Source organism: Schistocerca gregaria, chromosome 10 (genome assembly GCF_023897955.1).
Source record: "Schistocerca gregaria isolate iqSchGreg1 chromosome 10, iqSchGreg1.2, whole genome shotgun sequence".
NCBI lineage: Eukaryota > Metazoa > Arthropoda > Insecta > Orthoptera > Acrididae > Schistocerca > Schistocerca gregaria.
Genome location: NC_064929.1, coordinates 216,296,646 through 216,324,361, shown reverse-complemented (window position 1 = coordinate 216,324,361; position 27,716 = coordinate 216,296,646). Strand labels below are relative to the sequence as shown.

General features: G+C 41.8%; 1 protein-coding gene across 3 annotated transcripts in view; it reads left to right on the top strand.

Annotated features, from left to right (window-relative positions):
* LOC126293339 (centaurin-gamma-1A) overlaps window positions 1–27,716 on the top strand; it is a 304,641-nt gene that overhangs the window by 269,350 nt on the left and 7,575 nt on the right. For all 3 annotated transcript variants that reach the window (XM_049986531.1, XM_049986532.1, XM_049986530.1), the window contains 4 exons: window positions 112–220; window positions 6,770–6,887; window positions 13,577–13,792; window positions 22,044–22,188. In XM_049986531.1, the coding sequence (XP_049842488.1) occupies window positions 112–220; window positions 6,770–6,887; window positions 13,577–13,792; window positions 22,044–22,188 (588 nt within the window). The remainder of the gene's footprint in view (window positions 1–111; window positions 221–6,769; window positions 6,888–13,576; window positions 13,793–22,043; window positions 22,189–27,716) is intronic.

Here is a 27,716-nt window from a genome sequence, read left to right as displayed (position 1 = left end):
TAACCAATACCAGCCTTTTAGACTCTGTTCCTCATGTTTGTCACAAATAAACCACGTTTTACTTTTAATAACCAAAAATAATGTATCTGTTTCTCATTTCAATATTTGCAGGCCAACGAGAGCCTCAAGACGAAATTCTACGGCGCTGACGCAGCATCGCTGGAGGCGATCAGGACGAGGGTTCCCGGCAACTCGCACTGCGTGGACTGCGATTACCCCAGTGAGTGGCAACTGCAGCGAGGCGGGTGGGGGTGCCTCAGTTGACGGACGCACACTGCTCTAGTATGCAGCACCTTGCCCGTCAGCTCTACTGTCTCCCTTTCAGTTCAGACAGACCCAGGCACACAGTATCAGGTGTCTCTAGTTTGCTGCTTGTATTTGCCTTTTGCCAAACTCAGTTTATTAGTAAGTTATTCTTATGCCCAGTTGTTCATTTTTACCATCTCTCACTCTACTGTGGAATGCACCAAATAATTTACAGGAAGACTGCTTTTCCTCAGCGACGTTGCAGTATGCGTTAATACTGTTACAGTTAATTTACTTAATCAGTTTATTCTGGAAATTTCCATTTACTAACGAGTCGTGGAATTTCTTCGAGGGAGAGGGGAAACGGGGGAGAATTCTGGTTACAGAGATACTGTTGTCAGAATACAGAAATTTGTTTTAAGAATTGTGTAGGGTGTTTCACGAGGAATAGTCAGTATTCGGGGATATGACACAAACCGCCATTCGAAGGAAAACTGTCGGAGCTCTGAGCAGTTCATCTTTGATAGTGTGAAACAAATCTCTTCTTCTGCAAGCTCTTTAGTTTCCATATTTTGAGAGGTGGTCAATCTGTGTGTCACACATCTTCAGCTGAACAACTGCTCATAGCTCTTAAGGTATGCATTTCGATCCCACGTTTAGTGCCGGCTGCGGTGGTCTCGCGGTTCTAGGCGCGCAGACCGGAACCGTGCGACTGCTACGTCGCAGGTTCGAATCCTGCCTCGGGCACGGATGTGTGTGATGTCCTTAGGTTAGTTAGGTTTAAGTAGTTCTAAGTTCTAGGGGACTGATGGCCACAGCAGTTGAGTCCCATAGTGCTCAGAGCCATTTTAACCCATGTTTAGTGGACATTTATTTATTTCCCCTATACAATGTCGACCAAAAATATGGAAAGGAAAGCACTTCTTTCAGTAGAAGAAATTATTTCACAGTATCAGAGATGAAGAGGTGCTCGTTGCTCTTAAGATATGCATTTTAGAATCTACGTTTACCGGAATTTTTGCTTTGTGCGAACGTTCCCGCCATCCCCGAATATTTGGAATATCCTACGGGGACTTCTTCAAAAAATTTGATGTTCCATAACTGCTTCACGATAATAAAACCGACACACTGCAGAGACGAGTTTTTGACTGGAAATGGAAGAAAGAATGTCTTACTAAGACATGTCCAGAAACGGACGGAGACAGATCGTCCCGTAGAACCCGGTCCTCCAAATCTGGTGTATGCAGAGTCTACTGCCTCCCTGCATGCTTGTCTATCTAAAAGAACCCAGGGTCACACAAACCTCGAATGTTGTGTGACGTGGTCGGCGTCTAGAGGCTACTTGTTTCGGTATAGCTGTGCTACCTCTTAACCGTTTCCATCTGCTCGGCCATACACGAACACCGTCTCGGTTTGTTCCCGACACGAATGCCAGACCGTCCTGCTGCTTACGGTATGCTGTGTCAGTCTCACAGCCTGCAGCAGACAAAGTCAGAGGAACTTTCATTAGTCAGTACCACCCACTGTGGCAATGCTGCATTTCTGGACACATGCTCATAAAATCTTTTTTCTCCATTTCTAGTCAGGAATCCATCCCTGCAGGTTGTCAGTTTTATTAATGTTCACCCTGTATACATTTGTGTAATTTCTCATTACTAATATTTAATTATTCTCAAAAAAGGGTGAGAAGTATAAATATAACACTATAGCATATATCACATAGGAAGGTGGACCCACACAGAGCAAGAGAGTGATAAGGAAGCACAGAGGGGATGAGGTTTTGCTTACACGTGAGGGCAGAGAGGGGGGCAGATAGTGCCCGCATTGCCGAACCATAGAATGTGTAACTGTGGACAGCAGTCAGGTTAATTTGGCTGTAGAACATCCTATTGGAAGTTCAAATATATGAGTAAAATAATAATGTCATTACTGATATTCATCACTGTGTTTCTTACAAATCGTACTTCACATCTTGACGATATTGTGTCACTCGGTGCACAGCATTCACTCTGAATCTGACAAGACAGGCAGAACAGCTGGCACAGCTCCACAGAGACATTCCTCTTACAGGATTTATTTAAATTAATGCGCTGCGAGAGATAAGCATGGGTCTGATTTTCAGTGTCCAAATTCTTTTTACTTTTAACCCAGATCGTATCGTCAGGATTCTCGTTGTTCGCACCAGGCATCTTCTCGGTGACATCTTCTCGGTGATAACTGAATTGTAAGTAGCATTTGCTGTTACGGTCAGTGAGTTCAGCGTGAGGTGTGGTCACAATTATTTGGTGAACTTCTTGAAAGTGACTGCATTCATTTCTGAATGGTAGTGACTGCTCTTTTTTCTCACACCTTAACACAAGTTTGTTCCCTGGACAAAAACCGGAGAAAGAGCTGACGTGCAGCTGACGGCCTGTGTGAACTTTAAAACTGCCAGTACTAATTTTTCAGCAGATTTTGCTGGTATACTTCTGGTTGACCCATATTTCATCTAGGTTACACACTGTAGAAATACCTCACCCCTCATTTCACGCATCTCGTTCGGGAATGCACCTCGTAGTGTAGTGTGTCACTTTGTCACATTAAAAATTTTCTTTGGTCATTACTTGTAACATATTTAAAGCCAAAGTGTTTTACAATTATTTGATTGATGAGCCACTACATTTCAAGACAATTTTGTCAGGCACGAGATACTCGTGGTGGTCGGTCTACTTTTCAAACACTTAAAACATCCTTGTCTAAATTGTTCTGCAGTGTTACAGCTTCCATAGAAAGTGGATGTTTTCCAGGCAAGACAAAGCAAACTTTCTTCAACTTTGATACTTATATTTATAATTTTCTGTGGAGTTTTCTTACTTACATCACATGCTTCTGCAGTCCATTCCTGTGATTTTAAAATGTCTGCTGTAGGATTTACATTTGTAAAGGTAATAAATGTGGTATATAGTCCCCCCATTACCAGCCCCTGAAGCACTCTTTGTTTACTGCCATGACCTCATGTAACACACACACACACACACATGTTCACAGATACACCACTACCACAAAATGTCACTGGCATTTCGCTCTGTGACATTGTATCTGCACAAAGAACAACAATGGCTATAAGAAAGCAGCAGTCGTCATCACAACTAGGTGCTCAGAGAGAGAATAAATCTTATTGGTTGTTGGCAGTTACTGGAGACGGATGCACAGGCCATATTCTGATGTGATGTGAACTGTAGGACCGAAAACACCCTCTACAAGTACTTTGAGGAGTTAGCATTGGCAGAGAACAGAGTCAAATATGAGGATACATATGTGTTCAACAGCCTGACAAGGAATATTAAATGTCTTGTGATGCATTTGGCAGAATTTAGGACGGAATCAGATATCCTTACTTGGGCAACTCCTACTCCATTGAAGAGTATCTTCAAGTTACTCTTAAAATTAGTGTATTAGATTATTTTATATTTAAAATTAGCTCTGCAATTCAGTAATGTTTCATAGCGTCAAGTCATTTCATTCTATTGCACTTAACACTTTGGAGACCGGCCACTTACAAGAATATTGTGCCCAGGAAACTGACCAATTATGCTTTTTTAGTGGCACATATGTAATTGATATAATTAGAGAGTAATACATACGAAAAATGGCCACGCTTCATGGTTTTTTTTTCTTTTTTCTTTTTTGTATTTGCATTAGTTCTTTGATAGATCACAAATTTGACAGTAATGATGGCAGAAAGTATGAGTAACCTCCCAAGAAACAAGTATGAGGTGAGTTATTGAGCAATTTCTCCCTTTCAAGCTTCCCAGATCCCTTGCTCACTCAACAAACATGATGGTTTGTAGCAGAATCACAGCAGACAGCAAAACCTAATTAGTACATGGACGAAATTACATCAGTGTGTTGATATTGGAGCCATTCACAACAGGAGCTATTATGTACACTTCTTTTTTTAAATAAATGTAGAAATTAACAACCAGCACCAGTCATGGGACAGGTTGCAAGACGTCTGTAAATTGTTCTCATATGCAATGAGTCCAGTTTTCGAGCAAAGTTGGCTTGCACGTGGAGAAAATTGCGGCCCAACCTGTACTCGAATTGCAATGTTTTTTAACACAAAATAGCAGCCTGAGCTATGCTCGGGCTTGTTCACCAAAGTGCTAAAATAAATAAAATCTCAATCTTTGACTTCTTTCCACATCACTGACACAACTCTCTGCAGGATACAACTGATACTGTAAGCCTGCAGGCTTATGTTGTCATTCTTGCTTACGGTAAAATCTTTTAGGTTGTTCCCCTCAGTATATATGCAGCTACACGCACGAGGAACACAAATGACTGCTGGGAATCCATTTCTGTGGTATGGTAATAGTATTTTGGTAAAAATATCACCCCCCCCCCCCCCTTTGTCAGCCTGTTTCGCTTCCTATCCATTGACAATGGCCCACCAATAGTTGCAGGAAGAACTGCATGCAATAAACCCACTTCTTCAAACAAGTGACAGTAAACTTCCCATTTATATGTGAATGCAACATTGGTCTTTGACAATTTTCATCGTACTGGAAAACACTGAAGAGGATCCCAGCAGAGGGTTGAAAATATGGATTTTGTGAGAAGGAATTAGAAAAATGTGATGTGGACTATCAGCCTTGAAGATTTTACCTTCTATCATATGAGATATTATCAAAAATTAATGGGGATTTTTTAATTTTGCGGGCTTTATACATCAGGTTTTCATATCTTGTTGGTACACGTGTTGCTAGTGTATGTTTACTTTCTGAAATGCTTTGAATATTTACTTTATTGTTGACAGTCAAATGGGTTATATATGTTTCTGAGTGCTCAGCGAATTATTACTTTCTTGGAAGTTGGATCAAAGAATTTTCATTAAATTTTACTTGAAAAATCGAATAAAATGCATTGTGACATTCAAAATGTTGACTGTGGCTTTTGGTAAATCTACAATGAGTAAGACAAAAGTCTGAGTGGTATAAATGTTTCAAAGAGTTCGAGAAGCTAGGATGCCCTAGCACATCAATTACTGACGACAATGTGGAAGAAGTAAAGAATCTGTAAAGTCATGAATCACTATTGGAGAGGTTACTGATAATGTGGGCGTATCCTTTAGCTTATGCCACAATTTTTTGGATGTTTTGGGCACGAAATGTATACCAGTAAAGTTTGTTCCAAAATTAAATTTTGACCAAAACTGACATAATGTAAACAATCACTCAGGAGTTGCTGAATGAAGTCAACAATGATCCAAAACTGCTAAAGGAGGTTACCAAAGGTGATAAAACATGGGCATACTGGTTTGATGTTGAAACCGAGGCCCAGTTGCCCCAATGGGAACTGCCTCAATGGCCACGATTGAAAAACTTTGGAAGTTTGATCATGTGTGGAGGTGGTTCTTACTGTTTTCTTCAATTACAATGGGACAGTGAATCATGAATTCTCGCCTTATTGTCATACTGTCAATAAGAAATACTACCTGGAAGTTATGTGCCTTTTGCATGAAGCAATCCAATACCATCATGTTGCATCAGCCACGGTATTTGCTGGACATGGCTCCCTGTGATTTCTTTCTATTCTACCACAAGGCAGTCCCCTGTCTCTCATAAATGCAAATGTCATATCCTGCCTTTAGGAATTCTGTCAGAGATTGCTGTGGGACAATGTTGGCTGTATTCTCAAATGCTACAGTGCTGCCATCTTTTGGCAGAATATGCTGATGTTGCTAAAAACTGTGGAAGAATGTTAGAATGTTGGTGCTGGAGATAAATGTGGTACATTATTACAAAATTAGAATTATTACAAAGGATGCATACATTAATACAATGTTAGTGAGGAAAAGGAAAGTAATATGCTGACACTGAGTATAAATTTAAGTGTGAAAGAAATCTTTTTCGAAGACACGTATTTGGAGTGGAGTCTTATGGAAGTAAAACGTGGTCAATAAAAAGTTCAGACGAGAAAAAAATTGTAGCATTTGAAATATGTTGCTGTAGGAGATTGCTGAAAGTTAGATGGATAGATCAAATAGCAGTTGAGGAGGTACTGAATAGAACTGGGGGAAAAAACAAATGTGTGGTACAACCTGATCGAAAGAAGGGACCGACTGGTAAGATTCATACTTAGTCATCGAGGAACCCTATTTGCTAACGGAGAGAAGTGTATGGGGAACAGGGTAAAAGCCATAGAGCGAGATCGAGGGCTGACTACAGTAAGTCAGTACCACAGCAACAGTGCAATATTTTACTAGATAAAAAAATAAGAAACATTCTGTCTGATCACCCCTTTTAATGACTCCAGTTTGTTATTGATGTTATTATAATGCTCTGTCAGCACATTCAGTTAACTAGGAAGTTGGTCTAATAGTCTTATAGCTGCTTAAACTGCCTCCCCTTTCACCACAGTCAGTTTAAGTCACCTATAGTGGTGATTTTTATTTTTAGTGTGATTTTTTACAAAATAGGAAATATTTTTTCTCACTTGATACCTTCTGCAAATTATTAAAATATAATTGGTTGAATTTCAGACCCAGACTGGGCCAGTGTCAACCTGGGGGTTCTGATGTGTATCGAGTGCTCCGGTGTGCATCGCAACTTGGGTTCCCACATCTCGAGAGTGCGGTCGCTGCATCTTGACGAGTGGACGTGAGTGCACCTGAAACTTCTTAACTTTTTTCAGGACCTTTCTTGTGTTACTGTGCTGTACCGTAAACTTGACAGACTGTTCCAAAATGTGACCCGGGCACATTCGTACGCCACTAGCACTGAACACCGACGGACTCTCTGCGAGAATGCACATCTTGGGATTTGGAATTCTGTCGAGAACACTCTGTGTTGCTTGTGAGTCATTCGGAATATTAAGTTTGACTGGTTCTGGATTTCACAGATCAGAATGTCAAAATGACCCACAGTGCATTTGAGAACTCAGTATTCACACAGATTTTCAGTGAAACAAGATGCCATGTCTGGTGTTAAAGAATTGTCACAGAGAGACTTTTGATGGTGATGCTGGGGGGTGGGGGGGGGGGGGGGGGGTGACTGTACTATCTGCCAACAATGGAAGTTAACATAATTTTGTCACACTTGTTTGTATCATAGTAGTGGATTTTGTGTCTTCTGTATCTTTATTATTACTTGCTCTGTTTATGCGAAGATTCAGTAAGGTCTTAAATATTTTTTTCTGATGCATGTTCTCACACAAAAGAATCCAAATATATAAAAGTGGAGAAACAGTTTAGGTTTCACAATACGTGGATGGGGGAAAAAGCTGCATTGTGCATAAACAATGTTGTACAAAGTTAGTGAAAAATACCTTTCTTATAAAAGTATCTTTTTTAATAGTGATGAAAGTCAGTTCTATCAAAGTATAAAAACAATAATGTTATGAAAACGACAGATTGCTGCTCACCGTAGAGATGCCACATTGAATTGCAGACAGGCACAATGAACAGACTGTTACACAGTTAGCTTTTGACTAGAGCCTTTTTAAACACACACACACACACACACACAGACAAAAACACTATCTCCAGCCAGAATGCAACTGCTGCATTGAATGAAGCAGCAATCTGGAGAGGGGCAGGGAAGGGGGTACAGGTGGGGAGAGAGAGGAGCACTGTTTAGTGGCGATGGACAATGTTGGGCGGAGGATGTGGGAACATTAGGTTACTGTAGGTTGAGGCAGGATGATTTTGGGAGTGGGGAATGTGTTGTAAGGGCGACTCCCATCTGTACAGTTCAGAAAAGCTGGTGACGGAGGGGAGCATCGAAATTGCCCGGGCTGTCCGTGACTGCTTCACAACCTGAGCCATTTGGATCCTCCCCTTCGCCACCAGCTTTTCAGAACTGCACAGACGGGAGTCATCCTTACGACACATTCCCTACTCTGAAAATTACTGCGGCCTTTACCCACGGTTACCTACTGTTCGCAGTCCCACACATCCTCTGAATTCGTCTCCCTTCACCCTCACTGTATACTGCCCGTCAGTCCCCTCGCCTCCCCCCCATGCGCTCACCTTCTCCGCATCCTCCTGATGCAGCCTTCCCTGCCACCATCTAGTCACTGCACGGTCCACTAAACAGAGTTCTTCTCTTCCTCCACCTTGCTATTCCTCCTCCACCCCACCCCACTCTGAGTTGCTGCTTTCATTAAAACTGGCAGTTAAGTGCTGAACAGAGATAGCAGTTACGTGTGCATCAGATGTGCTTGCTTCTGTGAATGCATTTTCGTTTTCTTTTTTGAAGAATGCTTTGGCCAAAACCTAAGTGTGTAACAGTCTTTTCATCACATCTGTCTGCAACACAACTTCTCGTCTCTAAGGTGAGTAGCAATTTATCCTTTTCGTAATATTGTCAATATTTTCACCTGGACTTTCCAAAGCAAAATCACACATTTTTTTCCTCATTTCACACTTAGAAAGAAAATAAATTTTGTTACCGAAATAAATGACGATGTTTTGAAATGTTTGGACAAAGTTTTTCTGTTTGTTCAGTTTTCAGCAGAGCAGAGAATTTAATATACGACCTTTTCTGAGAACACCTGCTGTGAATGTTGCTTCGGCCTTTAATGAACTCTATTATTGTTGCTAGTTTGTTAATTCTGATACTACGCTCTGACCTTTCCTATCACCTCACTTTCACCGTTCATTATTAGGTTGTGAAGTGACAGTGCTTAACTGTTCCACCTAGTGTGAAAACACTTCCTTTTGATGGTGTCTTTTCCTTTTGTTTCAATCCATTCCCCTGACATCCAGTATGAAATGAGCTTTAATCTATACCCTGAAAGTTGCCTTACAGCGTATGACAGTGTATTGCTGTTGCCTCGTTTCCTGTGCCAATGATAAATAGTGCACTGGGCATTGCCCTCCCTCACTTCCAGCTGTCAGCCTAAGTAGTGACGCACAACCCCGTGCTCGACAGCACGGTTACTTCGTCTGGTCGGACACTGCTGCGTTTCAGATTTATTTCAGTAACAGTGTCAGTTTCTCCATTTCGGCTGTATCGCAAATCTAATTTTGATGTTCAATTCGCATACACCATGTACTAAATGTGCCCCAAAAATCGAGTGCTGTAGCTACAGTGAGGGTTTGGCCTAACTTGCTGCTGCTGTGGGCAGATCTTCTGACACGGAATGTGTGGCCACCGAATTTCACTCTCGAGGTGATTTTAGTGTCGCCCGGTTTTTGTTGACATGAGTGGTGATTGAGGCACTGAAGTTTAACGTCTCATACACAGAACTCAAGTTTAAAGTCTCATTTAGACCTGACTGTTCCTGAACGTCGAAATAAATTGTGCGATGCAGCTGTGTGTGGAAGTGGACATTGTCATTGGATTAACTTAAATGACAGCTGAAATAAACCTATATGCTGCCCTAAGTGCAGTGGACCCCACAAAAATAGACTTCGCATTTTCGTTCAATCTGTAGCTCGGCGCAAGTAAGGTTCAGTTGTAATTTAACAGTTTAAGAGTATACATTGGCTTAACCACATTTATAATTTTAACCACATTAAAACTGACGTTTTGTAGATTAACTAGCTTCCAACTTCTGAGTTACACAATAACAAGAATCAGAACATTCTGCTGAATAAAATCACAGATCAGTTCAAGAAATGGTAGTAAAAGTTATTTGGACCAAGTTGACTCTGTGTTTTTTTTTTATTTTTTATTTTTTTTTTAAATACCTCTGCTACCATCTTGTGGTGTGCCATCTTTGTTGTGACTGAGTGATGTGTTGAACTGTAAACAGTCACAGATCAACAGCACTAGCCACAACTCAAAGCAACTCACCTTCTACTCCTCAGATAAATTGGGACTAATGTATATACTTACATGCACACATCTACAATCAAACCGACCCACCTCACAGTTAAATTAATGTGCGAGGCAACTACCGTGCAGAGAAACTTGATGAGAAAACATTTTATACTCTTTAAGAGTAAGAATAAAAAGGCCTGTGCTACTCAGGTGCTGGTATTACCTAATGTTGCAAACAAAGTGTTTGTGTAACTTTACACAGAACACTCTCAGCTGTCTGTATACTGGTAAAAATCATGATCTACTTAATACAGATATTATAATGTAATTCAATAGATAAGAAATGTGCTCACCAAGCAGTGGCAGGAGAACACACACAATAAAAGGTGATATGTATGAAAGCTTTTGGTGCTAGTGGCTCCTCCTTCTGGCAGAGGGGTTGAAGGGGAAGGAAGAGGGGTGAAAGAAAAGAACTGGAGAGGATTAGGAAAATGGGTAGAGTTTGGAAAAGTTACATAGAACCCCGGGTCAGTGGATAATTAGCGGACCTGTACTCACCAAGCGGCAGCAGGAGAACACACTTATAAAAAAGATCTTACGTATGTAAGCTTTTGGAGCCACTGGCATCTTCGTCTGGCAGAAAGGTTGAAGGGGAAGGAAGAGGGGTGAAGGAAAAGGATTGGAGAGATTTAGGAAAAGGGGTAGAGTTTGAAAAAGTTACCCACAACCCCTGGATCAGTGGAGAGTTACCTGACCAGAAATTCTCCCCTGACTGGCTTCTGGGTGGCTTTTCCAACCTCTACCCCTTTTCCTAATCCTCTGCGGTCATTTTTCTTCATCCCTGTTCCTTCCCCTTTAATCCTTCTTCCAGGAGGAAGAGCCACTGGCTCTGAAAGTCTGCACATGTGAATCCTTTTTTTATGTATGTATTCTCCTACTGCCGCTTGGTGAATAGACTTTTTATCTATCCAATTTCATTATATTGTCAAAAATGTAATTATTTTCATTGTTATAATACAGGTATTAGATTTATGTGGAATTTACATTCTTGAAAAATTACAGTGAGAAATTGTAGATGAATTGGTTAATGAGGTGTCCTTCAACTTTATTTTTTTAATATTTGCAAATGTTCAATTTTGTATCTATCTACTGGCAACCTGTTACAGCCTTTTGTATCAGAGAATGAAACTCAGAGTTGGATTTATAGCCTACATGGAAATTATTTATACTTCTAGTGCCGTGGTTGTGAATTGCTAATTTCATTCTAAATTCACTCTTGTTATTAACAAGTACGGTTTGGAGTATGTGTGTTGACACATCAGTGTAAGAATTCCTCAGGTCCCAGAACAGGTTGCTCTGCTCGACGGCTCACACTACGCTCGGGGAGTCATGGCGTATCGCAGACAATTAGACTGTTTCCTCAGTGGACCTTGAGAACACAGTTGCAGTGGTGTAACCTGCTACAGGTCCCACAATATTGCAGAAGCCACTTCGATGATGTAAGGATCATTACACTTGCGTGCTGTGATAAAAAAAACTCTGTGGATGAATTTCTTTATCAGCAATTGTAGGTTCTACAACTATTTGACGTAATTTTTCTGACATCTGATCAGTTGCGTAGGCAGCATCAAGTTGGAACACATTCTGACTTGTCAGTCAGCATCCAGAGACACTAGAGTGATGTGTTTACTTGGCGTGTCACACGTCACGGACCTCGAACAATGTGTGAACATTTGAATTCTGTTTGAAGACGCAAAAAAAGTGCCAAAGAACACGCAATATGTTGAAATTGGTGTATGGTGATAATGTTGTAACTCTGAAGACTCTACGAGCAATTTATAAGTGGAAATGAGTCGGTAGAAGATGAGCGATGTTTGGGACATCCAGTAACCTCAAAAACCGTAGGAAACGGGTGGAAATAGACAAAAGTAGTTTGTTTAAAGAACTTAGCATCTCACATTCATCTCTACAAATTTAACTGGTAATTTTCAAATGAGATGAGTGAGTGCAAAATTTGTTTCCAGTCTTCTTGTGGTGAGCAGAAGGAAAATCTTGTCTCAGTTTTCATGGGGTTGAAGTGTCATCTTCATCCAGATTCAAACTTTATGTGCAAAATTGTAACTGGAGATGAACTTGGGTGTATGGGTGAGACTGTGAGATGAAGATTGAGAGTTACCAATGGAAAACCAGTGCATCTTCTCACCCTACAAACAAAATCAAATATCAGAGTCACGCTCATTGCTGAGGACATAGTGCTATCAGAATTCCTTCTGTATCTGTAAATGCCCAATTTTACGAGTACATACTACAATGTTTGCAAAATAATGTATGAAGAAAGAAACCAGGAAAATGGGCCAGTGACTTCCTTCTTCATCACAACAACATGCTGTGCCACACTTCACTTTTGGACAGGAAAAAGGTTCCTGTCTGTCCACATCTACCAGACTGACCAGATTTAGCATCGTGCAACTTCTGGCTCTTCGCAAAAGTAAAACCACGCTTAAAGGAAAATATTTTGACAGCACCCTGACACTGAGAGGGCCACAACAGAGCAGCCGAACACCTTACCAAAAGAAGCCTTTCAGAAATGCGTTCTGTCATGGAATCAGTGTTGGGATAAGTGTGTTACTACCCGAGGACAGTACTCTGAAGAAGATTAAATTAAATTCCATGTAAAATTATTACTTTGTTTTTAATAAAATTCGTCACCTTATTTTTTGATCAAAAGTTTTGCTGTGTGGTTTAAATGAACACAGAATTTTAGTGCACCATACTGCTTCTCACACATCAGCTCCATTTTTCGATACGCAAAATGCAAAAGGTATGTACGACGTACAGCATTACTACCGGCCTACCAGTACGAGTAGGTAGGAAATTGTCTTTGATTTTTTTCTGTAGCTTCCGTCTCAGTTTTTGTTGATCAGCCCTTGTACATAAATTTAAATATAATTCACTGTTTCCGTGGAAGGGCTGGGGAATTCCTTCAGAAATCGTGTAAATGGTCAGCACCGTGCCACATCTTCCCCTAATAAGGTGTACTATAGTTGTAAGTCTCACATGTTCTCTGCCATAGTGAGAGGTTGCGGTTATCTAAATGTAGAAACAATTCCTGTAATTATCAGTTTCATTAGATTGACACTACTTGTAATTAAACCACCAGTAAATTCTGTCACTTAGTGTACTGACAGTAAAATCAACAAATTCACTGTAACACAATCTGCCTAACAACGCACGTCTGACATGGTAAAACGTAAGGAAATCGGCAAATACTGTCGACCGTATCTCTCGTCGACCTCAATACTCTAATCCGAATGACATGGCAGAAACACTCGTCCCCACCGTCTGTGTCCCAATCCGTTACACCACCGCCCTCCGTGGGTCCTCCTTTCGATTGTCCTTTCCCTGTGTCACTCTTGCACTGATTTTAATTGGAAGTATTACATTCAGTTTTTCACGAACATTCTCATTGTGAAGGAATATTTACAGACTATTATTTGACAGATGCTTACAAGAAATAATGACAGAGGTTACAGTAATAAGAAACCCTCGGCACACCGGGTGAGACAGTTGCTTGCCCACAGGCCGGGCCAGCTGAGCGTGATGCTGGCAATGGGGAACGCGACGGCCAATGGCCTGTGGGAGGCGTCGCTGCACCCGGGCCGCGCCAAGCCGACGCCCAACTCGAGCCGTGAGGAGAAGGAGCGCTGGATCCGCTCCAAGTACGAGCACAAGGAGTTCTTGGCGGCAGCGCCGGCGGGCGCGCCGCTGGCGCAGCAGCTGGTGGATGCCGTCTGCAGGTAGGAGCGGCGGCCCACTCTAACTGTAACAGCAGGAAAAAGCCTCTTGTCCAAGTTTAACATTTAGCAATCCACTACGTTTATCTTCTTTTTATATGTGAATAATGTACAAATCGTTTAACAGTGTAATCAACTACCTAAATTTGTGTTCATTTTCAGTAATTAATGTCGTATCATAAACTAAATTCACAGTGTTGATTTTGTCTTTGTGATAAACTACCTCTACGTCACGATAGTCCAGGAATTCCTATATTGGCGGCCAGAGTGGCCGAGGGGCTCTAGGCGCTTCAGTCTGGAACCGCTACGGTCGCAGGTTTGAATCCTGTCTCGGGCATGGATGTGTGTGATGTCCCTAGGTTAGTTAGTTTAAGTAGTTCTAAGTTCTAGGGGACTGATAAACTCAGCTGTTAAGTCCCATAGTGCTCAGAGCCATTTGAACCAGCCAATTCCTGTATTGCCTCTCCAAATACGCAATATATGAGGGTCACTCAGTGAGTAAACGGGCAAATAACTGTACAGCAAAAATGGTTATTTAAATCAATGTACCTAATTGCCCATTTATCTCTGTAAATGTAATTCCACTAGGGCTGAGGACCGACGGAAATATAACAACATTGTACCGGCAGCAGTTATTTTTATATTGCTTTACTAGGCAACCAGTTTCAACATTCCCGTCTCATTATCTTCAGGCCTGTCACACGAGTGACACTGAGTACTACTCGCACAGGTATAATAAGGTGAGGCACCAATATTCTATCTGGTTCCGTAGATATCCGAACTTCATGAGCACGTATGCTCTTCACACGTGTGACAGCTATTACTTGTGTGAAGAGCAAAAGTGCTCACGAAGTTTGAATATCTACGGTACCGAATACGAATTCGTGCAACAGGCCTGAAGATGTTGTGATTGGAATGTCAAAACTGGTTGCCTAATAAAACAATATAAAAATAACTGCTCTTGATACAGTTTCATTATTTTTAACCATGTGATCCCCACCAACTTCTATGCATATGTCCCATCATGCAAGTCTTCTTATCTCCTCCATGAAGATAAAGAAGTTCTGCTTGTGGAAGCATACAGGGACAAGGTAGGGAGAGGGTACAGCTGCTAGATGCAGTCAGAATGTTTGGGGGTGTGGTGGTGGGGGGGGGGGGGTCAAAAAGGAGAGAAGTAGAGGAGGGGGAAAAGGCCAATGGCTGTGTTGCTGGAATAGAAAGTTATTTAGTGCTCGGGAGCAGGGAATGGGATAGGTAGGGAGAGGAAAGCGACTAGCAAAGGGTGAGGCCAGGGTCGTTATGGGTACTTAGGATGTAATGCAGGAAGAGTTTCCACCTGTGAAATTCAGAAAAGCTGGTGTTGGCAGACGGATCCAGATAGCACGGGCTGTGAAGCAGTCACTGAAGTGAAGAATGTGTCGGGCAGCACGCTCAGGAACTGGATGGTCCACCTGCCTCTAGGCCACAGTTTGTCTGTGGCATTTGTGTGGACAGACAGCTTGTCAGTTGTCGTGCCTATGTAAAAAGTGGCAGAGTGGTTGCAGCTTAGTTTTTAGATCGCATGACTGTTTTCACGAGTAGGCGTGGCTCTGATGGAATAGGAGACACCCGTGACAGGACTGGAGGAGATGGTGGAAGAAGATTTATGGGACAAGTCTTGCATGTAGGACTGTTGCAGGGATATGAGCTGTGAGGTAAGGTGTTGGGAACAGGGGTGCAACAGAGATGGACAAGGATATTGTCACTCTAGTCCCCTACCACCTCATATGCACGCACCCTTCAGCCACAAAGGAGCACTCCCCTCGTGCCTCAGTATCACCCGGGACCAGAGCAGCTGAATCACATTCTCCACCAGGCTTTTGAATGCTTCTCGTCCTGCCCTGAAATGGGGAACATCCTACCCACCAGCCTTCCCAACCCTGCCACTTACTGAACCTGAGGAACAGCCTTGTCTTTGCTCCACCCCTGCTCCCAACCCCTTGCCTTAAGGCTCATATCCAAGTGCTCAAAGATTTCTGCGGGCTCTACAAGTGGCTAGCCTGTCCCCACACAGACCAGTATCTGCATGCTACCAGCTATCACCACCCTTTGCATCAAGTGGAAGTAGTTTCAGATGCTGAAAGCCTTCTGAACGAACTGAGCTGCTCGTGAAACGTGTTCGAGGAACACAGCTACGACAACTGCCAGATTTCGCAAGCCGTCTAGCCTAAGAAAAGGTCTCCTGATGAGCACACAAAGAAGCTTGTGTTTTTGTTATTCTGTGTGTCAATAAAGGAAAGATTATCCAGCTCTTAAAGAGGCATAACACTTATTCAGCCTTCAAGGCCCTAACTAAAATTTGGCAACTAATGAGGCCTGTAAAAGAAAACCTAGGTCCCAGAATGTCAGAGGTGTATAAAATACTATGGGAGTGTGGACAGCCTTATGTTGGAGCATCATGTAAAATATCAGTAGCAGCAAAACACACTCTGGTACAACTTGGCAATAAAAAAAGGGACAAGTTGTATCGGACACATCCCGAGGCATCGAGAAATGGTCATTTGGAGATGGAGAGAAGTGTGGGGGTAAAAATCATATAGGGAGATCGAGACTTGCAGGTTCAAAGGGATTTAGGCTGCAGGAGTTATTTGAAGATGAGGAGGTTTGCACAGAATAGACTAGCGTGGAGAAGTGCCTCGAACCAGTCTTCGGACTGAAGCCGAAAAAAATCCATTTTCAGTAATATACGAATTCTGTTTTGTGACAATATATGCTGTCAAAATTATCTCATTTTTCCAGCCATGTAAAGCAGTTTTAAATCCGTGAGCTTTTGACTGAGTGCTCCTCGGCTATTTTTGAGTGGTGACTGTCAAGTGATTGCAGCTGCCGTCCTTACAGAGCTGCATTGCCTTCAGTTGTGTCACTGGTGCTCACTCCAATGCACACATAGTAATGTTGTCGTTGCACATTTGCTGTGCCCACTTCGACGTTCTGATGCCTGGATTTAAGGCTGTGCTTCGCTACAGGCTGCCACCTTTATCGAGCGCACTGCCAGAAATTTTTATCTCAATTTATTCTTTTACGATACTGTTCCAGAAACTATTAGTCTGTGTAATAGCAGATGTCTCAGCAAATGCGATATGCTGTCCATTTTTTAGAGCATGCTTCGCTGCCATTGATTTCTCTGGGTGCCGTAGGTGAAAATGTCTCGTGTATTCTACATGGTGCTGTTAAATAGTATGTACCATCCGTCCAACATAAAGCTGTCCACTCCCACGTTCTAGGACCTAGATTGCCTTTTACAGGCCTCATTAGTTGTTAAATTTTAGCTTGGGCCCTGAAGACTGAATCAGTTTTATGCCTCTTTAAGAGCCAGCTAATCTTTCCTGTTATTTACTCACAGAACAGCAAAAATGCAAGCTTCTTTGTGTGCTCATCAGGAGTCTTTTGTTTATGTTTCCTAGGTCAGATGGTTTGTGAAATATGGCAGTTGTTGAAGCTGTTTTCCTTGAACACCTTTCATAAGTGGCTCAGTTCCTCCGGAAAGCTTTCAGCATCTGAGATGAGTTCCACTCAATGCAAAGGGTGGTGATAGCTGGTAGCATGCATATATCAGTCTGGGTTTCTGGCAAACACTGTGTCTGGGACACCCATTTTCTATAATGCAGATGAGGACGTCGAGAAAAGGAGAGACACCGTCTGTCTCCACCTCCGCCATGAACTCGATGTTGTCACAAATGCTGTCCTGTGGTCAGAGAATTCTCTCAGCACAGTATATAAGAACAGCAGCAGCTACCATTCGACAGTCATTAATTGATAATGGTCGAAAATCACTTGGCCAGAAGCTCATGGATTTTAAAACACATGACACGGCTGGAAGCCTGAGAGAATTTTATCATCTTTAGTAATGCACGAGTAGCTTACTTCTAGAACCAAATACTGGGAAAACTCTTCATTAGAATGTCAGGCATAAAAGGAAAAGGATAGATTGCTACTCACCGCAAATATGACGCATTGAGCTGTAGGCAGCCACAATGAAAATATCACTGGTCTGAGCTGCCAGAAATGGCAAAAACTGCTGCAATAACCGTGATAAGGTGACAGGACCATAGTTACAAAGAGATCAAAACAGATACATTATAGATGGTACATCTATAGACTGTAATAAACACAGAATTTCCTGGAATGAATATTGATTCTCATTTGAAGTGTTGTGAACACACAAAGGACCTACAAACAGAATGTTACACCCTCGCACGCTTGTCATCGGTGTGTGACAGCCAGTGCCTCTTAGTGAAATACTACTCATTTGCAACCTCTGTTCTTAACTGCACAATTCCTTTCTGCAAATAAATAGATAAAATCACACCTCATTTCTCAAACTATAGTCTGAAGAATAATAACTAAATATAATAATCAAACACACTGTAAAGAACTGCTCGAAACATTGACCACTTTGCCTACACCGTGTGAGTACATTTATCAGTCTGTTACGCACATCAAAAGTAAACTGAATTACTGTATCAGAAGCGCTGTCCACACCATTGGGACAAGGTCGAGACCGAACTTACATTTATCGAGAAAGAATAAACGTAAAATCCAAAACAGTATTAAGTACCATAGAATAAATTTGCACAACAAATATAAAATGTTGGATTGGAAATGTGGTGCTCCAGAAAAATGCTGAAGATTGAGTGGGGAAATCGAGTAACTAACGAGGAGGTACCGAATCAAACTGGGGAATAAAGAAACCTGTGGCACAGCTTGACTGAAAGAAGTGATCCCTTGTGAGGGGACAACCTAAGGCATGAAGGAATCATCACTTTGGTAATGGAGGGAAATGTGGAGGGTATAAATTGTAGAGCAGGATACCGAGGCTTCATTACAGTAAACTGAGGAACAGAAGTCACGGGATACCTCCTAATACCGTGTCAGACTTCCTTTTGCCTGGCGCAGTGCAGCAACTCGACGGCAAGTAATTGGAAGTCCTCTGCACAAATATTGAGCAGCACTGCCTCTATAGCCGTATGTAATTGGGAGGTGGTGTCGGTGCAGATTTATGTGCACAAACTGACCCTCCATTTATGTCCCACAAATGTCCGACGGGATTCTCGTCGGGCGATCTGGGTTTCCAAACTGTTCAGTCTGAGCTTTCGTGGCGTCTGCGCCACACTCGAACCCTACCGTCAGCCCTTAATGACTGAATTTGGGACTCAATTTTATCGGGCCACAGTTTTTCAGTGGTCCAGAGTCTAGCCGATACGGTCACGAGCCCAGGAAAGACGCCACAGGTGACGTCGTGCTCTCGGCAAAGACACTCGCGTCAGTGATCTGCTGCCGCGGCCCACTGCGACACTGTCCTAACGGATACGTCTGTCGTACATCCCACGTTGACTTTTGTGGTTCTTTCACAGGGGTTGCTCGTCTGTCAGAACTGACAACTCTGCGCAAATGCCGGCGCTCTCAGTTGTCGAGTGGAGGTATTCGGTGACCGTGTTGTCAGTAATGAGAGGTGATGCCCGAAACGTGCTATTCTCGGCTCACTCTCGACACTGTGGTCCACAGAATACTGAACTCCCTAACGGTGTCCGGAACGGAATGTCCCACGTGTCTAGCTCCAATTACCATTCTGCATTCAAAGTGTGTTAATTCCTGTCGTGTGGGCACGGTCGTGTCGGAAAGCCTCTCTCGTGGATCACCTGAGTACAAATGACAGCTACACCAGTGCGCTGTCCTTTTATGCCTTGTGAACACAGTGCTGCTGCCACCTGTATATACGTATGTCTCTGTCCCCTGACTTTTGTCACCTCAGTGCAAGCACAAGCAGGTTCAGAAGGACGTAAGCTGTGATATTTATCCAGATATGGAGAGGCTTGCCCAATATGGACTATCACTGAAAGCTTCTTCGAACCAGTCCTTGGGCTTATGAGTAAAATAACGACAAAATCAGTAAAAACCTAGTGCAAAAAACATAGTCCCGTTATTTATGGTGATTATGTGCACAGAATAGATAACACATAGATGTATCAGCAAAAATAGTCAATTTTTCAAAATATAATGTAATTGGAGAGACGAAAACTCTATTGACCAAGCAGCTGGCAGGAGAACATACCTATAAATGTATTACAGTTTGTGAGTTTTTGGAATCAGTGGCTCTTTCTTCTAGCAGAAGAGTTGAAGGTGAAGGAAGAGGGGTGTGTTCTCTTGTTACTGTTTGGTGAGTAGATTTTTATCTATCCAAGTACATTATGACACACAGAGATGTCATTCTTTTCTACAGCCACCCATCTCACCCAGCAGTTTCCTTTGCTGTTCACTGTTGTTTTGTCTTCGTCTGTGGAAGACATTTTAGGATATGAAATATTGGCCACTGAGCTGAAACCTCAATGAGTCCCAGCATTTAGGGGAGTTATGAGGTGTATACAGGGCACCTCAGTTCATCGTCTGATTCAGAATGCACACATTTACATTTGCATCTATACTCTGCAAATCGACGTAAGTGCACGACAGAGGGTACATCCCATTGTACCAGTTATTAGGATTTCTTCCTGTTCCATTCACTTATGGAGTGTGGGAAGAATGAGACTGATTGCATTTCCCCAGTATTCTACCAATAGACTGAAATCTGCTGCCTACTTTATCCACGACTGACCCTATGTAACTATTCCATTTCGTACCCGTAAAAAGTGTTATACCCAGGTATTTGCATGAGTTGGCTAATTCTAATTGTGACTCACTGATATTATAACTTAGAGTTTTCATTCATTTTGTAGAATGCACAGTTTTACATTTCTGAATGTTTTACATAAATTGGCAATCTTTGCACCACTGTGAAATCGTACTAAGCTCTGACTGAATTATCCGTAACTGCATTATCTGCAGAAAGTCTGAGGTTAATATTGATACAATTCTCTCTGACACGTGACATTATCGATTACAAGTAATCATTTGTAAGAATTACCATTTACGCACAACAATTGCCATTCCTATTTTATTAAATTCCCTCCTTTCCCCATTAAAATTACTTTGCCATTTATAAATTTGTATTTGCATCTCTGTAGAGGCTGGTCCAAAAATACATCACAGAGCGAGGTGGTGCAGTGGTCGCATTCGAGAGGATGACGGTTAAAACTTGCATCCGGCGATCCTGACTTAGGTTTTCTGTGATTTCCCTAAATCGGTTCAGGCAAATGCCGGGATGGTTCCTTTGACTTCCCTTCCCATCCTTTCCTAATCCGACGGGACTGATAACCTCGCCATTTGGGCCCCTCTCCGAAAACCGACCGAGCACTCTATAATGCATCATCTTTGCTAAGATGTTACTCTCATAAAATTTTATTCGTAATGCCCTCTTGTAAAGCTTACCCAAACTGACATTTCCTCTTGTGTTTGGCTAGACAGGTATCAATTCTCCTTTTTGTGGCTCCAATATACACTTGACCACAACTTTTCAGAATTTTACACACCAGCTGTAGTCAGTGTATGGCTTGCATCTTTTACAGATCTAAAAAATTCAAATATTTACTCTGTCACCTTGAGAATTGTTTTAATCCCATGTTTGACTGATCATTTTTGACTTTGGACCCAGCAAATAACCCTCATTATCCTTCAGATTTATATACTGTACGTGTAACTGTAATGCTCCTGGTGATCGCAGCATGCTGCTAAAACACATGTTTGATTATCAATGTTAATATATAATGACTGAAACAGTATAAATTTTTTCATGTAAGCTTCTCGATTTGATCAGTAATGTTGTTAATGGAGGGAAGAAAAAGTTTCCCTGTTGGTGGTCCTAGTTCCTCATTAGTCCCAGAAATATTTATTTTTGGATGCAGGGCTTGTTCCATTTCCTTATTGCAGTAACCATTTTTCTTAAAAGCTGACTATAAATAATTGAGCCCTTCTTATAAGTATTCTGGCTCACATACTTTATTTGTCCTCTACACCAAACATTTTAACTGTATCTCTCTTCCCTTTGGAAGACAGTTGGATACCTTATTGCCCTGACAGTGTTGCTTTTCAGACAGAGGCATTATACACCTTGTGACAGATTACAGTGCCTCGTATGCAGCCACAGTTCACCTACAAATATGGAGTCACTTGCTCTTTCCACTCAGTTGTGAGTGTTTCACCTCTGCAGATAGGGCCAAAACGTGAGTGTACTGTATTAGGCAGTGACTGCAGCCTCTCGGTGCAAATGTTTAACAGAACACACTGTACTAACTGAGAATCGAGTGACACGACATTCCACAATGTGTGACCTTGCCCGCAGGAGCGACATAAAGACGCTGGCGCTGCTGCTGGCGCACGCGACGCCGGACCAGGTGAACGCGACAGTGAGCGCACGGGACCTACGCACGCCACTGCACCTCGCCTGTGCCACCAGAAACCTCGCCGTCGCGCAGCTCCTCGTCTGGGTGAGTCTAGTGTTGTTGAAAACCTTTGGTGCTCGGGTCCTCTACAGATTTGACATATGTGATGGTTATTTGGGACATAAAAGTGTTGATGAAAGCTGACCGCAATTTTTTTTTTAAAGGGCAGTTTCGGGCATTACCAGCCACTATCTAGAGCTAGAGCATATATAGTCATTTGGTATTAAAATGCATCATCTCTTGTTATAACTCCTTAAGTAAAACTTCTTGTTTGTTGGTGTATAAAGAACATACTACAGAATGATCAGAGTGTGTATGAAAGTAAGCATCATACTGTGAACAGTCCGTCACTGTATGATAGTATGAATGTATGAGAGCAATATTGTAGGATAGAGTATAATTGGGCTCATGATATTTTTTAACAGAATACAAATTTAGAATAAAAATAACATGTTTTACAAATTCAGTTAAGTTTTTGCACTCCATTACAAAATTGAGTGCTGAATAATAAAGCATTGATAGTGAGTTTGTGAAATTGCAGTGTTCATAGCACTGGATCACTTAGTAGTTAACTGGAGGATTGTACCGAGTAGTAAACTAAATGAGTCTCATTCTGATATATTACAACTGTCACACATTTTTTAAGTGGTGTGGTTGGGAAGAAACTGTGAGACAGTATGGAATGGAATTTAATGTAAACAAATGTGAAATCTTGGTTAAATCTAGAAAGAAAGATAGACAAACTAGCGGAATAAGGATTGGAGGTGAGGAGTAGAAGAAGGTGGAAAGCATCAAGTATGTGGAAAGTGTGATGGAGGAAAATGGAAGAGAATGTTGCAGATAGGCAGAAGCATTCCTGCAAAGTGTTAGGAGCCTTCTTTGGAACAAAGACGTCCCACAAAAAAGTAAAGAAGTAATATGTAGAAATTACTGCATTCCATTACTGACCTATGCATCTGAAACATTGATAATGAAGAAAAGAGATGTAAGCAGATTACAAGCTTGTGGAAGTGAAGCTCCTCCCAAGCAAGATAGGATTAGCAAGGAGGATCCAGATGAGGAAAGACAGAGTAAGGGAAATAGTGAAAGAGCAAATCGTGCTGAGCAGGATAGCAGTAGCAAGGCTAAGATGGTACGAGCACTTCAAGAGAATGGAAAATAAGAGGATTCTCGAGAAGACACACGAAGTCAAGATGCGAAGGAAACGACCAGAGGAAGACTGAGGGATAAATGGCCAAAAGGTGTGGCGGTGTGTGTCGAAAAAAAAGAGGCGATGACTGGACTGGAGTGAAAATAGAATGATGGCGAGGCTTATGTGCCAGATAGACCCAGCCTGGGACTGGAAACTGCTCAAGATGGTGGTGGTGGTGGTGGTGGTGGTGGTGGTGGTGGTGGTGGTGGTGGTGGTGATGATGATGATTGGGCTTTATGCAGTACTGAATTGCATGTATTGTGTTGTATATAAGTTCAGTGACAGTCCATTAGCAGAAAACCAGTAATTAATTTTCAAGAAAATTTTATTTACTTTTTCAATTGTTGAAGTTTTACAGCTAAGCTTGATATTAGACTTGCATCATCAGTAAAGAGAACTGTATCTATCTGTATATTGTATTTCTCACCACCTTACTATTTTACTATGTGTATGCATTGCAGGGCTGCACAAAATAATACAGGAACGAGCGCAGTTTTCCATTCACACATCGTGTCTAATCAATTCCATCAGTGGAGGAGAGCTGTAAAGGATGTGGACTGGGTCAGGAACAGACATTGCAGTCTGGAGATCAGGCACTCGCTGAGCCCAATGGTGCATTATGACCAATCCAATGTTGAGACAGCTTGTTGTTGAAGAATGCTCTTACTTGCTGTTACCAGTACAACAGTGCTCCATTATATTCAAAAATTATATTTTCAGCATTTATAAAACATTTTTGGATTTCTTGCCATGTCAGTTCGGGGTAAAACCTCGAGCTTTGGACAATTCCCCCATCGTCTGCAAGTTTAACCTTGAACTGATGCTGCAATAAGTCCGAGAATGTTTTATACGACAGTGCCTTTGTGAAGGACTTCATCCTCACATTTTTGACGTGTTCTCACAATTGCAGGAAAAGCCAGATCTCCAAAATATCCACGTAAATGATTCCTAACAAGTAAGTGTGTTGCACAAATGAGACTCCTGCCAGTAATCATACAAACCGATAGCTTACAATTGGAGCTGAGGTGAACTTTTAGTTTTGATGCACAAGTTAAAATTCCTATTAAGTTCCTAGCTTCATTCATGTAGAAGATATTGTCATGTGAAATCACATAAATCATTTTGGAACACCTTGCATATACAAGGTAATTAGTTTTCCCCTACAGATGGATTTTATACAACCCACAAAGCCTTCAAATACCATGTGCAAGCTTTGTTGGTCCTACAGGAGCAATGTATGCCACCTTCCTGTAGGAAATTTAATGTAGTTAAATTTTGTATTGGGACACATTTTCGCTAGAGGATGTAGTTCTCAAACCATTCTAGAAAAACATACGAAAGTAACTTTCAAGTGTGTTTTTCTTGAATAACTGAAAAACCATAGCCTCCAGTGGAAATGCATCATGATGCAGTGAAAACAAATCCCAGTACAAAATATACTACATTGAATTTCCTTCAAAAAGGTCCTGTTTCCTTTTTCTGTGAGACATCGTAAGTGAGAGAATAAGAAAATCTTGAATGTGGTTTTTGAAGGTCTCGCAGTTCGCATGAAACTCACGAGTAGGAACAGATGACTCATCCTGTATATGAGTATCCTATGCAAGGGTTGCTACATTAAGGAGTGTAGCACATTACCATGATTTACTGTGAGGCTCATTCTGGAAGTAATGCCTCCTATTTTTATTCATGGAAACTGCTGGAGATACATAAATTACAACACAACAGCTAAGTAGAGCAATATTTCAGTGACAGACTGTCATTTTTCCACATACTCACCACTATTCGTTGTGCATTTTTGCCAACAGTGAACCAGAGTCTGCATGCCACGCTTGAAAAATTCTCCACATAATCCATCTTTCAGAGGCTCAAAGAGATGGAAGTTTGAAGGTGCTAAATCTGGACTGTACGGTGGATGTCAGGAGACAGTCCAGAAAAATTTTGCAACGAATTGCACAGTCGTGAAACCGGTGTGGGACTTGGCGTTATCGTGTCGTAGGTGAAAGTAGTCGGTATCATATTGTAGGTTGCTGAATTGACAGTTTCTCCAGGCTCCAGAACATTCAAAAGGACCACAACACTGGCTATCCTGGAAGACTGTGCACATCACTTTGCCTGCAGATGGCCGTGTATCGAATTTCTCCTCGGATGGAGAATTTTCGTGTTGCCATTTTCACGAATTGTGTAACTCGTGGTTGTGATGCCACATCTCATCTACAGTGATGACGATATTCAGAAAATTGTCAGCTTCAACTTCATACTGGTTCGACAGGTCCCGACAAATTTCCATTCGATGAATTTTTTTTGTTCCTCCGTAAGCATCCTCAGGACCCACCTCGCACAGACTTTGCGATAACCGATATGTTCTGACACTGTTTCCAAGATGTTACGACCAGAATTTAGCTTTGCACACAATTCTCCAGTCGTTACCTGCCAATCGGCACAGACGAGTCGATTGAGGTGCTCTTCATTGCGAAGGATGACAGCTGTTCAGAGTCAACTCGGCTGTGGCTTGTCACGTGCACTCTCTTGACCACCTCAAAAATGCCATACCCGTCACCTCACATTGCTCACGTCTATCGTATCGTCTCTATACACCTTTAGCGAGCGTCGACGGATTTCAATCGGTGCAATTTCTTCAACAGTGAAGAATTAAATCACACATTGCCGTTTGATACGCACGTCCATATCGGACTCCATTTTGGAACACTCTTCTGCTGGCGCAACGGAACCACTTGCCGGTGCTTCACCCGCAGACGAAAGAGGAAGGCCCAAGCAGTGACACCTGGTGTGGACATCCAAAGTCACCACCAAAAAAATAGGGGGCACTTCTTTCGGAATGATCCTCATATTAAGATGAATTAATATACATTCGATAAATGAATTGAACCTGCGAACACGTCATAACAAATGTAGATTTGTGCCAGATCGGTATCTGAACCCATCTCGAGCGGTTGACATTGTCGATTAGGCTACCCGAGTACCGTTTTAGGACTGACACAGAGTCAGTGCCTCCTACAGTTTCCTCTTCTTTTTTTCCAAAAATTTTGTTTGCAGCAAGTCTGAGAAATTTTCACTACTGTGATTTCTTCTTGTCATTGCATCTCTGTCAATTTCATCGTCATTGAGCTATTAATTTCATTTCGGCGAAATTAATGAAGCTGGTGTGTGTGTTGACAAAAATGTCGTTTCGTAAACCTATGTTGCTGTTCTCCAAGCTTTTGCTCTACTGTATTTCATAATTTTCCTTTAAGGACTGTAGCCCATACTTTAGTAGCTGCAGAAAGTAATGAGTTTTTGCAGACACTTTTCTCTCCTTTTTATGTGTAGGTGTCACTAGTGCAGCTCTCAAGTCTTGAGATGTCATGTTCCAGGTACCCAATTAACATTAAAATGTTCAACTAATCTAATAGGGTGGTCTGAAAGTTTTGAACCTGGCAGTGAAAAAGACAAATTATGCTTTCAAAGAAGTTGTATGTTTCCACATAATCTATTCTAATATCAGTACATTTCATTGGGTAGTACTTCAATAACACGATCCCCTCCCTGTACTGTCTCTTCAGAATTGCTGCAAAGTACTCATCTACAGCCACAGTGGCTTCTCGATTGGACAAAAAGTGCTGACTGGCAAGGAAGTTCTAGTTTTGAGAATAGGGGAGTCCGAGGGAGCCAAATCTGGGGAATAGGGTGGATGTTCCAGCACTTCATAGTTCAATTCCCTTAGTTTCCTCTTTGCCAAGATACTTTTGTGTGCAGGTGCATTGTCATGATAGAAGGTGATTCTTTCCTTCTTTAAGCTGGGCCTGTTTTCACGAATGGTTGCACTTAGTTTAATTAGAAGTTGAGAGTAGCATTTCCCAGTTATGGTGTTTTCAAAATAGTCAGTCAAAAAAATTCCTTTCACATCCCAGAACACCAGTTCTATGACCTTTCCCACCGATGGCACTGTCCTTGCCTTCTGTAATGCTGAAGAACTGACTTCTGTCCACTGTATAGACTGCTGTATCTATTTGAGTGTGTAGCGGTGAAACCAAGTTTCGTTCACTGTTATGTATTAACAGAAAAGACACTGCTGTTTTTCCTAAAATTCACTGAGCACTTTCAAGAAAGTATTGTGTGAATGCACTTGTGCAGTGAGCACATGCGGCACCTATCTTTCACAAAGCTCTCTCACGTTCAGTTCCTGTTGCGAGTTGTAACCGACATGCTCCTTTGATATGACTAGAGCATTATCAATTCCATACAACGAGGATTGTCTCGGACGTGTTTGTGGCTGTGTTTAAACTCGGCTACACGATTCTTCACAGAGGAAATTGAAGGTGAAGAGCCAAAATACACATTTAAAAGCCGCAAATGAATTTTGGTCACGGTTAAACCTTCTTTT